Genomic DNA, 13,266 nt, shown 5'->3' with positions numbered 1-13,266 from the left:
TTCTTTAAAGATGAAATCATTCATAAGTGATTTACCGAGTGTCTTCCATACGCCAGGTACCAGGGGTATTTATTCCTTACACTTTCCCTGCAAGGTAGCAGTCATAATTTGGTGATGAATTGCCTCTGGGAATACAGCCAGGAAATGGTAAAGATGAGATTTTTTTTTTTACTCAAGGTTACCTGATCCTAATTTTCTTTCCACTATATCATGTTGCCTACTCTCTCATTAAAAAAAAAAGGGCTGCCCTAAACAGAGAAAACGTTGAATTCTCAAATGACATCAGTTCCAACCATAAGCCATGCTTACGACAGATGGTCGCATGAGTCCTGTGATGTGATACACAAAGCTGGCATTCTCCTTGCTTTCTTCCTGTGACGGTCCTTTTGACTACTGCTCACAAATTGCGGTTATAAGGTTATAGCATAGTTAGCAATTGTACTAGTTTTAATCTAATATAATTTCTATGATATTTGCCCAGGTGATACACACCAGTACGGCTAAACAATTCTGTAGAGCTGGCCACTGTTCTGACTGGCGAGTGTCACTTGTTAAACAGTCTCCGTATTTAATTTGGTGCTTTCAGTGTTGCCCGTGGAGGTGTTACTCTCTCTCATTTTATAGAAGGAGATGGCGACTTTAAAGAAGTTTGGCAACTCACCAATGGTCAGATTCTCCCACTGGTTTTAAGACTGCTCTTTTCACTATTTAAAAATCACTGCCTTGATATATGTATACATATAGCTGATTCACTTTGTTATACGGCAGAAACTAACACAACATTGTAAAGCAACTATACTCCAATAAAGATGTTAAAAAAAAAATCACTGCCTCTAAATTCAAGAAAAACATTCAATAAATATCTTCTGAAACTATTTCTTATTAAATGAATTTATGAAATATTGCTTAAAACATTATAAACAGAAAAAGTAGTATTTAGAAGCTGGCAGACAACTAATGACTAGAAAAGTTAAGGAAGTATAATTAGGTGCATGTATAATAGGCACCACGTTAAACTGAAGCCTAAATACTACAGTTAGTAGTCATTTCCCTGCATTTATCTTTTTTGCTTCATGTTGTCAACTAAGGATTTGTTAGCACTCTGAAAGTATCAGAAGAGAAGGAACTTATCAAATCAAACTTATCAACTAGTGGCTGACATGCCACGTTCGCCAGAAGAGTATAGAACTGACAACATTAACACCATTCACCCGTATTAGGATGTGTCCTGTGTGTGAAAGATTGGGAAATCCACCAAAAGCGAAAGATACATACTTTTGGACAACAGTAATGCACTGTTCATAGTGGCACAGCGGTGTAAGTGACATAGAGTAACGATCCACCCATGGCAGCCGGAGGGGAAAGCAGAGGTGCTGCAGCCCCATAGAAAGGTCTGCGCTTAGGGATGGGCTGTGATGGGGTGTAGATGTGAGAATTAGGAGACAAGCAAATGGACAGAGCGGGTGAAGTTACCCAGGCCTCCGTCCACACTGATGCGAGACAAATATAAGGCAAGACCACTTGGAACAGGGAAGCTTTAAAGAAACGCAGGAGGACAGGAGTCAGCAGAAAGGAGCTGCCTGCACAGCCCCCCTTAAACAGCCTGCAGCCCAGGAGGAGTCAGAGGCAAACATAAGGCAGGGGTGGGTATTCGTAGAGAGATTCAGATCAAGAGCTGAGGGGACTAAGGAGCAAATTCCAGACAAAAGCATGAGCTGATGTATAAGGCCAGAAAGGCATCGTCTTGTTAAAGGGAGAATGAGGGCCTCTGGTCTGGACACAGAGCAGGGCCGCAAGAGACGTGGACGGGAGAGTCAGGTGGGCTCGGTCCCTGGAAGGCTCTGAATGGCAGGCCAAGACTCCCCCTGGATTTAATACATACAGGAATGTAACAGAATTACGGTGATTTTAATCCAGAGTTGAAAATTTATGTCTCAGTTTTCATTTCCATAGAATTGATTTTTCACTTTGGTATTCATTATTTATTCTTTCTTCCCCACTGAAATAATATATTTATAACTCATTTTAACCCAAAGACTGTGGCTGTGAATTTCACAGAAGGGTAAAGGAAATCACTCAGATTTTGAATATTTACAAATATACATTCATAAGCACAAAAGTAGTGAATCTTTCTGATGAGTTAAAACAGCATAGTTAATAAATTTCAGAATACTGAAAATTTGCATGGAGCAAAGCAAAAAAATCATTCATTTATTCATTTTATTTAACATAGAATAACATGGGGAAAACATAAATTGATTAAAAATATATTTTTCTTTGGGGATTTGTGTTCATATCTGAAGAGGGAATCAAAAATGATAAACTAGAGTCAGAATATTTTAAATTATTATTTAGAATGTGAAACCATCAAGAAGGTGACTGTTTTAGTTCCCGGAATATTATTTTAGTGTGACACAAATACAGTTCGTAGGGAATTAAAACTAAGAAATGCAACTTGTTGTGTGTAATTTATTTTAAGGTATGCGTTTCAGTGAAAACTTGCCATTAAAATCTTTAAGTGAATTTATTCTTTTGGCCATGCAGTATATTCCAAGGTAAAAACAGAGAACGTGTGTTTTCGCACTTTTGGGTTTCCTAAAGTTTCTCCCCTTTCTTTCTTAATGGCATTAATGTAGCTAGAGGTGGTCTTTGTGATGAGTTTCAGTTTACCTTTGCTTCAATCTGTTTAGTATCTGGATTCTGAAACAAAAATTTGATTTTGCTCTTGCCATCATCCGAAGAACCTTTAAGCTGAGAAAACTTGTACCTCCAAAGTACTGCCTAAAGGAAAAAAAAAAAAAACATAGGCGAGTCAATGCAACTCATAGCTATATTCAAACCAAGAAATTGTTCTTTAACTGGTTAAAGGTAATCATATTGAGTTAGTCCTATATCCCAGTATTAAAAAGTAAATGAAAATATACTTATCAAAGGCTTAGTATTCAATATATCCTTTAATTTCCTGAAATAACTTTGGTTCCCATGAAATTGTCATTTTAAACATATATAAGAATAAATCAATTTGCGTATCTGGTTTTACATTATCATGAAATAGAAACAAACTCACTTAAAGCCTAAGTCCATGCCAGTGAATCAGCAAAAGCACCTATTTTCCATTTCTTTTTTTTTCATCCATAGAAGCGATAAGGTGATTTTCAACCGATAATTCTGTAGAACTCTCTCTTGAAGCTCAAACTAATAACCCGTGTCTTTGTCAAGATGAAAGGTCAGCCTGAGTAACCGATCACAACGGAAACTTCCATGGTGCCCTCATGAGACAAACCAGCACGAACATCTCATGGGACCAGCCCCACCCATCCGCGGGGCCTCGGTCTAGAAGATCACGTGGCTAAACGCCATCTTCCCATGTGGCAGCAGCAGGTTTAGACAGTATGAGATCTACATGCTAATTTAAAAAGTTTACACTTTTAAAAGGATAATAAAATAGCAACATCATAAAGTCCTTAAAAATAAGGACGAGGAAATTCTCAGTAACATATAATAATGAGGCAAAATTAAGTTACGCAGAATACTGCTCGTTTATTTATTCACCAAACATTTATGCTCTTATATATTAAGCATTTTATTATATATTTAAAAAGACACCGTCAGTTTTCTGAAGATATTAGTCTCTGTATAAAGAAGATGTCTTTGCTTTTGTTCTTACTATGAGGCTACACAATCTATACAGAAGCAACATCCAGTCATTACAAATCCTCTTAAATGTTTGCCTTAAGTCTATCACTATAAAGCATCTTTTAACAATAAAATTATCTGGGGAAATTAACTTTCTGGAAGAAAAATAGAAGAGTTATATCCTTTATCTCACAACTTCCTCTAAATAAAATCCTTTATGTTTTAAAAAGTGAAATAATTTAAACAATCCAGGAGAACTACGCGGTAGTAGGTAAGTGAGTATTTAGTAACTTTTGAAAAGAGGGAGTTCTAGATTTAGGACTAGTAAGAAATTATATATTCATTTGTACAATTAGGGTTAGGGTGAAAGAAAAACAACAAACAGTGGCAATATAGCAGGAAATACGGTAAAGTATAAGGAAAATCCTAACAACATAATAAGTAAAAAGACAGTACTACAGAGAAAAGTCATTGAAGAAAATGGAAAAACCATTACTATTTCTAATAAATACGAGAGCATGTTCAATCTCACTAGAAAAAAAGAGGAGTGTGGTAATATTACAATGACTTCGCTTTTTCCAAACGTTAAATTAGCAAAGATCACTGAAAATTAAAATAACTAAAGCTAGCAAGTTTATCTTGAAATATTTGTATAAAATTCCTGGGAACTGTGTGAGATTCTTTGGGGCAATAATTATAATATATACTAAAGCCATAAAAATGTGGATGTTATGTGATCCAGACATTCCCTTTCAAAAAATTAACTGTAAGGAAATACAATATATGAAAAATAAAGGAAAGCGTTAAACACCTTATTATTAATAAATATAAAAAAATGAAAACTCTGAACAATTTGCATTAAAATAATGCTCATAAGAGTCATGTATTTACATGGAAAATGCAATAATATGACTTTAAGGGGTACATAAGAACAGGAAAGCAGGTACATGTGTTAAAACAAGGGAGCTTGTAGAAGGCTGCGGGGGAACGTCTGCCAGAAACATTATCATACACGGCTCAGGTCCTGACATTAACCTACCATGTGGTTTTGCACAAGAAACTATGTCTAGCTTGGCTTAACTGTAAAAGTAAAGGTTGCAAATTCTCAAATTATAATTATAACTTGAAATAATATTTCATATGTAGTCATAAAAGTAAACCAGGAATTTGCTATTTCAACTAGCCGACCTTTCCAAAGGCCAGACTTTAACAGCTGTTAAAGCTCATTATTTTAAAGAGTAACAAAATTAAGAATGCGGATGAGGCAGATACGGGAGGGAAGCCTGGAGACTTTTCGGAATATGGAGCATGGATCCTCGGCTGTGAGTAGATCGCGCCAAACATGAATAAAGTAGTTAATGAATCTAATGATGGGCTGAAAGACTGGTCAGTTCAGAGGTAACTCAGTAAACTAGTAAGACCTAGAACCTTCTAGGTAAACTGTGTGACTTAACATGCCATGAAACCATTAACACCAATTTGGAGGAATCCGAAAATATAATCAGTAAACGTTACACAGGTATAAAAATTGGCTTAATTCAAGAATCTTTGGAAATCCTAGTCTTTATACCTGTATTTTGTTTTTAAGATTCTGATAAACATTATGGCAACTATGTTATGAATATCAATGCTGAAAAAGATGAGTGGACACCACTGTTCTTAGACCATGCTATTTCTGTTGCCATAACGTTGTTGTAATATATTTAGATAAGTACATTTAAAATATCCTTTAAGCATAAATTTTTATGTAGATCAGATGACTCCCTTTCTAAATCAAATTTTGGACTTCAAGTTTTCTTGTTCATGTATCAAAATGAAGCTATTGATATTGATTTGTCTCTATTAGCAGAAGAACTTCACGATTAAATGATGTCATTTGTCTATCAATCTTTCAATTAGAAGATCAGTTAGCTTTAACTTCTTTTCCATTCAATTTTTGGAATCAAAGTAAAACTTCAGAAATTTCATTATGTCAAAATTGAAATATCTCTTACTCTGAATGTTACCATAAATTCAGTTAAAAACTTCAGCGTTGGATATGTTATTTGTTATTGCAACAATAATATGAATTTGTACTGTTGGTAGAGCACAGTGTTATGGTAATATCAGTATTTTCTTAAATTAAGAAATGTATGCAGCTAAAGTGTACTTGCATTGATTTTGGTGAATACGCCAGAAAACATATACTAACGTGAGAACTTATAAAGTGCTGTGAACTTTCCAACAGTAGAAGGGATATGATGTAAGCAAATAGTACATAGTATCTCCTGAACTCTGCAAGCCCAGGGGTCTCTGCCCTCTCTACATAACTTTAACCAAGGGGCGTTGGTTTTGGATTGGAAAATTCCTGCAACCGGTGGTAATCTTAATTTGTTGAACTTGATGGACAGCAAGTCCAAAAGGAGGGAAAGAAAGAAAACAAACAAAAAACTGATAGCAAATGTATGAAAACATTTCTGAGGATTTTTGAAATCTAGAATTCCACCCAAAGTCTTCAGAATAAATGGTCACAGGCCAGATTCTCATTTCCTCAGAAAAAGAAACTCATTTAACTTTGTTCAGCTAGCTTTATCCCATGGAATAGATTTCAAGAAACTATAAAAAAAATTTTCCCTATAAAATATACTATTTAATGGATTTTAGTAATAATGGAGCCAAAATACCTTACTAGTGGTATTTATTAAAACTTTTTTTTTAATTTTTAACAGTCAGAAACAGTGTTCAACTCAACATCCTGTCGGAATGACTATATGAAATGATAAATTTAAAATGTACCTGGCATTTTGAAGATGTCTTTAAATATTTTTAAGTGACTGAAACATGCAAGCAAAGATGCCGTACGTGTGGAGAACACAATAAGTCCCAGCATTTTCAATAGTTGTAAAAAAGTCACTGAAGATGGCTAAGAAACATGGTGGGTAATAGGAAAATATACAGTAAAAGGTTATCACCCAAAGCGCCCTCACAATTAAAGATTACAAAAGAAAATTCTGCAAAAGAAGCATTTGCCTCTGAACCACTCTTCATAATGCATGCGCCGTCTTTAAATTACGGCAGGCTCTAACAATTTTGGAAAAAATAAAAGGAAATAATGCAGGCAAACAGATAACGCTGAAACCTTTGGATTCAATGCCAATTGGGTTTTATAATTTAAGGTCGTCATTCTTAAACCAGTGAGAAATCTTTATAAACTATGCTTACAAACAGTGATTAATCCACTTATGATTGAAGATGAAATGCTCAAATATTATCAAGCAGAATATTCATGTGAAAATCATAAGGCACATAGCATGGAACCCATCCCTCGTTCCTGACCTTGAGTCATTTATGGGCGGCCACATGGACTTCACTCAGGGCCCGTGAAGCGTTCCATGTGTCCACTGCTGTCCTTCAGCGGAATGTCATCTTTCTTACAGTGAGTGTGACGCTGGTCTAGACCCTTTCACATCCTCCCACTAATCCCTGCAATAGCTAGGGTACTGCCATTTTCCAGAGGATGCAATTAAGGAAACATCACGTACATTCATAGTATTTCACAACTATTAAGCGGGAATCAAACCCAAGTCGGCCATGCTCCATGGTTCCTACTTTTCTTTTAGCCCAACCTGCTTCTTTGGTTTTCTACAATTATTTGCCTGACCAAACATCAAAGACCCGTTGATTGAGCACGATTATAACTGAACTTCCATTGCAAATAGTCTGAAAGATCCTTAGAATAGAGGACAGACTCAGAGCCCCATTTGGTACAAGACACGAAACTCAGGAAAGTAATTTGCTGATCTTCTCAAGCATGGTCTGTTCTGAGTCATCATTGCTTCTTCTTTACAATGCTGTTGCTATTATAAGCTTCTTTCACTCTCTCTCTCCAAGTAAAAAGTGTCCCATAAGCTACCCATTTGTTTAAGATTCATGGTTAGAATTGGCTTAAAGTTTAGAAATGCCAGTGATCTAAAGAACTTCAGTGGGAAGGGAAAAGAAAAAGCTTTCCCTTCCTCCATATTTTCGACATTTACCACAGAGATTTTCCGAGCCGGCTGTAATCCCCCAGAGACGGGTGGCAGAGCGGGCTGCAACTGAGGGACTCAGGTTAGCAAATGAATCAAGTGTTTGTATGATATCGTGTTCCTTAGTTGCAGACTATTCAAAAATATAATTCATCAATTGTATGTCTATAAATGGAAAGGGAAGCTGCACAAATGAGATGAAAAACTTACATGCCAAACAAAATAGGCAAACCAATCTCTAGGGCTTCCCTGGTGGTGCAGTGGTTAAGAATCCGCCTGCCAATGCAGGGGACATGGGTTCGAGCCCTGGTCTGGGAAGATCCCACATGCCGTGGAGCAACTAAGCCCGTGCGCCACAACTACTGAGCCTGTGTGCCTAGAGCCCGTGCTCTGCAACAAGAGAAGCCACCGCAATGAGAAGCCCGCGCACCGCAACGAAGAATAGCCCCCGCTCGCCGCAACTAGAGAAAGCCCGCGCGCAGCCACGAAGACCCAACACAGCCAAAAATAAAATAAAATAAAATAAATAAAATAAAATAAAACACGAAAAACTCTAGAGTAGAATAATAATAATAAAAAACCCAAAAAACCTCTAATACATTTATCCGTCTCTTTATCGGTTCACTGTGGGCAGAGCCTAATTTCTCTCGGCCCACAGAAAAATTCCTCTTCCAAAAAATGAAATAACGTCTACATATGAAGGTAATTTAAGCTCTGTGTCATCTATCTTCTGAGGAATCTAAGCCTATTTTGCAACATAGGGGGCAAACACACCAGAAAGCACAATCTATATGGATTACAACTTATTACACAGAAGACGTTAAAAATTACAACAAAATTGCTTTGGAGGCAGAATCTGTTTTTATCTCCCTGTAACACCAGTCGCCTGGTATTTGGCGGTTAACTAGTGTTTGCCCAGCAATAACCACAAACATGCTTTTGCTTTTTCTGCTGCAGGGTGTCTTGATGGGTCTCTTGTTAACCAGAAAATCAAATCTTCCCTCAAAACCCTCTTTCTGCTTTGCCTCCCCCTTCGACTTTGCAAGCAGCCCAGGTACACACCCCCTCTGCTGCCTTCCATCCTCCCCTCCCCACTGAGATGAATTAACAACACATGTTAGAATGCCAGTGTCCCGTAAGCGCGTCCTCTTCCTTCCTTTTTTTTCTGTGGGTGGGTTAGGAGGCCTATTTAGTAGAAAACCATGACAAACCTTTTCTTTAAGAATATTTTTCTTTGCACATCTTTATCCTTCTCATTTGCTCTTCATTCATGTCAAATGTATCCTAATTGATCATGTTTTTGAACTTTATAAATTACATTTTTACTAAAACTAGTACATCAACTGTACAGTAACTTTGTAAATCTTATAAATGTGAATGGAAATGATGAATAAAGGGAGAAAAATAGCAATATGAAAAGAAAGCAGAATTAGATGAGAGCTCATGGCTCCCACGTGTTTCCTTGGCAACATCATTTCATGAGCACACGCCTCACCCGTCCTTAGATTGACTCTGTGTCCTTGGACGGTGCTTGAGTCTGGACTAGGGCAATGTCTCCACCGATCTCAGCTGTGATGTGTGATGATCAGTGCTGCACCAGGGGGTGTCTAGGCCTCCCCTGAGTCTGTGAGGGAAGGCTTTCTGGAGGCAGATCTGCTCTCAAGGTGAACGTAAGCTGTGGAAGTGTCATGTGGAAAAGCATGGGGTACGGCTGGATCCTCAAAAGCTGGAAGACACAGGAGATGATGCCAAATCCAGACAGAGACCAGAACCCTGAGAGGCTTCTATCCTGTGTTGACAGATGTCATAAAGGCAGTAGGAAGCCACTAAAGTAATGTAACAAGGGAGACTGATGACATGGCCGAATTTACATTTTAGAAGCGTCATTAATCTGGCAGTGGCTGGGAACAGGGACAGAAGGGCAGGTATCTATGTCTTTGCAATGCTTTGGCTTCTCCCAGACTTCCTGAAAGCCCCCAGTTCCAGGTGTGTCTCTTTCACTAGACTGTGGACATCTTGAGAGAAGGGAGTGTACCCTTCTCTGTGTTCCTTGTGTCTGCACAGAGACGATACATAGGCGTGTGTTCAATACATATGTACATCGAGAAGGCAGGTTGGGCTGCCGTAACCAGATGAGAAGGGGTTGCCCTACTTCCGTCAGAGTGAACCTTCCAGATTTACGCAAGGGCAGCTGTTGAGGAAGAGGCCCGGGTATAGAACACTATTCAGATTCCTTCTGATAACGGAGAGAGGAACGCAGAGAAGTCAGAATCAGGAAGACGACCAGCTCCGGGGCGGGCCCTGTGCTGAGACGTGTTCGGGACGCAGCCTGAGGGATCCAGGCGTGCGTCTGAGCTCCAGTTAACAGAACCAAAGCTTACCATCCTCAGGCCAGGGGCCTAAAGACTGGATGAAACTTCCTGATCAAACATATTTCATCCTGATCAAACGTATTTCATTTAAATTTATTCCCCCCAAATGCACTCTACACTATCCCTATATGATATGTCTATATGTATAAATATTTTCATCAAATATATGGAACATTCACAGAGGGGTATACAGATGTTCACTTTGACAATTTATTTGGAATCTCTCAAACAGGAAAGAAAAAGAAAACAGAAGAAAAGTGTTTCTAAAATGCAGACCTTGTGCGTTATTTTGTAATAGCTTAAACCCATCAACCTGGTGGGTTGATTGTACAGAGTACTTCTTGTAATCATATCTATGTAAAGATATAGAATAACCAAAATACACGTGGAAAAAGAGGTACTAACATGTTTCCACACACTGCTGGATGTGGTGTGCTATTTGTCATTTGTAACATACTAATTTTATTTTGAGAAACTTTACACGCTGTCTGTGTAATAAAGACTGGCAGAAAATGTGGGTTTTCTCGTATAAATTTCTTGGATCCTTAGGGTTTTGTTTTTGTTTTGTTTATTGTTGTTGCTTCTTTCTGGCAACGTGATAAAATTCAGCCACACTGATAACTCATATTATCGATTCTCTGTAGAAATCAGCTCTTTTCTAGTGATTTCTTTTTAACATATGCACACATCTTTGCCAGCTCAGTGGAGAGTAACAGCTCTAGAGAGAAAAGGAAATGAGTTTACTGGGATAGCTCCATCTAAGTCAATATACCTGTACAACATAATAAGCCATCACTGCTTTATTCTCCTCCAGGTTGTCTGAAGGCTGCTCCACTACAGAGATCAAGCAGTTTATGAAATAACTGCTAAATTAACACATAAGTTCCTGCACATTTTATTTTTGAGGCAGTGCCAGTTCTTCACTTTGACTATTTGATCTCTAACATTTAATTACGAACTTTATTACTGTGAGTCAATCATTTTCCTTTTCCCCCTAAGTATAAGAAAAAACTCCCCAATTCAAAGAAATCTATTTTTCTAGAAATTGATTCACATGTAAAAGGCATCACTTGAAAACTATTATGTTCATTAAATTAGCGACATATAACAAATTACCTTGGGCTGCATGGTCTTTCTGTGTCGAATCATCCTGATTTGGTTAAAAAGCGGTTAAAGAGGAGAGTCTGAGTCACTCAAGGTGGGTGAGGGCCCCTGTATGTCCAGGGCCTGAGTGGTCTGCAGAGGACGGGTCCCATGTCGGGGGTCCCAGTGGAGCCTAAATTCTGTTCACCCAGTGAACGTGGAATAATTTTCTATCTCGGTTACCTGCTGACACCTGCCTGCCAGAAATCTGTTTGTGTTCCAGACCAAGAAGTGTCCCGGGGGAGAGGCCGTCCTGAGGCTGCGCGGTGCGGGGACCAGCTGCCAGGAATGCACCCGGGCATTGAAGGCCACGACATGCGTTGTCTGTTTATAGTATCTGGGTCCTGTGCTAGAGCACACGCCACTGGAACGGGTTTTCCAAGAAACTTAGAAAAGTCACTGAACTACTGTGAGACACACAGTATTAGAAAAGTGAGCCCGATCCTTAAACAGAGTAACTACCCAATGACGCCTCTGTGGCTACTTTCGGGAGAATAATTCCCCAGAGCTGCCCGGGTCAGAGGCTCCGCCCTTCTCTCCAAGCCCTGCTAAGGGCACCTCGTCCTCCTTGTTACTCAGGTCCCTACAGCTCTGCAAGCTCCCAGGTCTAAGCCACACGCCCAATAACCTCCCCGCCCCCCCTCCACTCTTCTCCCCTCCGAAGCATCCTCCCCAAGGCACCAAGGCCATCACAGACGGCATCCTGCTTCTGCCATCAGGTCCTGGCGGCTTTGGTGGCCCTCGGCACTGTGGCGTGTCAGCCCTGGGTTCATCACCCCAGATCTGTGCTCTGCCACCGTGGGCCGGGCACCCTGCCCTCTGACTTGGTGTGGCCTCAGCCATGTGACCTGCTGTGACCAGTGGGAGCCTGTAGATGTCCTAGCAGCAGGGGCACATGAAGAAGGACTGCAGGTAAGGCTTGCTCTGTCCTGCCTGTGTCACCGGCAAGAAAAGGACGTGCTGGGCTGACCTCCTGGCTCCACAGGAATCAGGAGTAAGGGGAGCAGAGCCAGGTGGGGGATGCTTGAGGGAACCAGCCATGTGAGGAGTAAGCACTTACTGCTCTAAGGCAGGGAGGCGCTGTCACTGCACCACCCAGCAGCGCGGGGGCCACATCGGCCACGAAGGCCAAGGCCCCTGCTATCCGGTGCTGCCTGCTTCACTCTGAACGTGGCCCCGCGGGTCCTGCCAGCGCTGTCAGCCCCTGCCTGGTCAGCGGGCCGTGACTGTGGACTCCGAGGAGAAGGCAGCTTCCTCTGAGTACCGCCCGGCGCTCTTCCCCTCGTTACACGCTTCCAGCCCGAACAACTCCCTTTGCTAAGAACCAGCAAACCTCAGATGAGCCCTTTTGAGTCCATCCTCTCCACCAGGCGCCATGAGAACAGGGATCTCTATGAAGCAGAGACCCAGGAGGACTGGAGGGAAAGACACGTGTGCTGAGTGCTACTTTTGTAGGAGATGCATCAAGAAAATGTTCATTCTTAGATTCTCGAATTTTCCTTCTGGATTTTTAACAACTACCTTTGATAGGAAAGAGTTGAAATATTATTGAATAAAAAACATAAATCAAAAAGGAAGGTCTAATTCTATTTTTAGAAGTTTAACCCATGGAAGTTATATTATGATTATGTTGTAACTATATAAATGCATTTTAGAAAAAGTCAAATTAAACATATTGTGAACTGTGTGTGTACATGAAGGTCATATGTCCTTGGCAAAAACAGTAGGTCGAAGATCCTCAAAATTAGTGCCCTTCAACTTATCCAAGCCACAGAAGAGACTCTCAAAAATGAAAAGTGTGAATATACACCATATTAATTTCCTTTCAAATTTTACCTTGAAACACTGTAAAAATTAACGTCCACTTAAAGATGTGAATGCATTATGAAGATTCAGTGCCCAATCAGACAGTACAGTCAAGTGTTCACAAGGTGACACTCCCTGGCTTGGGGCCTCCAAACCCTGAAATTCCCCCATCCTATAATTCTAACATATTACCTATACAACTAAAAAAATATCATTTTGATATTGGAGATGTTGACACAGGAAAATAATAAAGGAACACTTTTAAAAAGTTGTTTTGAGAGAAGAAAATTTCCCTTCATTATGAA

At 39.7% G+C, this 13,266-nt stretch overlaps 1 protein-coding gene across 2 annotated transcripts in view; it reads right to left on the bottom strand.

Annotated features, from left to right (window-relative positions):
- SNTG1 (syntrophin gamma 1) overlaps nt 1-13,266 on the bottom strand; it is a 188,126-nt gene that overhangs the window by 15,073 nt on the left and 159,787 nt on the right. The window contains exon 16 of one of the 2 annotated variants that reach the window (XM_024742651.1): nt 2,671-2,781. The exons of the other annotated variant lie outside the window; for it this stretch is intronic. Within the exon in view, the coding sequence (XP_024598419.1) occupies nt 2,671-2,781 (111 nt within the window). The remainder of the gene's footprint in view (nt 1-2,670; nt 2,782-13,266) is intronic. 2 annotated transcript variants of the gene reach the window in all.

Source organism: Neophocaena asiaeorientalis, unplaced genomic scaffold (assembly GCF_003031525.2).
Source record: "Neophocaena asiaeorientalis asiaeorientalis breed wild unplaced genomic scaffold, Neophocaena_asiaeorientalis_V1.1 scaffold226, whole genome shotgun sequence".
Classification (NCBI taxonomy): domain Eukaryota; kingdom Metazoa; phylum Chordata; class Mammalia; order Artiodactyla; family Phocoenidae; genus Neophocaena; species Neophocaena asiaeorientalis.
The sequence above is the reverse complement of the archived record's forward strand: the minus strand, read 5'-3'. Positions and strand labels throughout refer to the sequence as shown.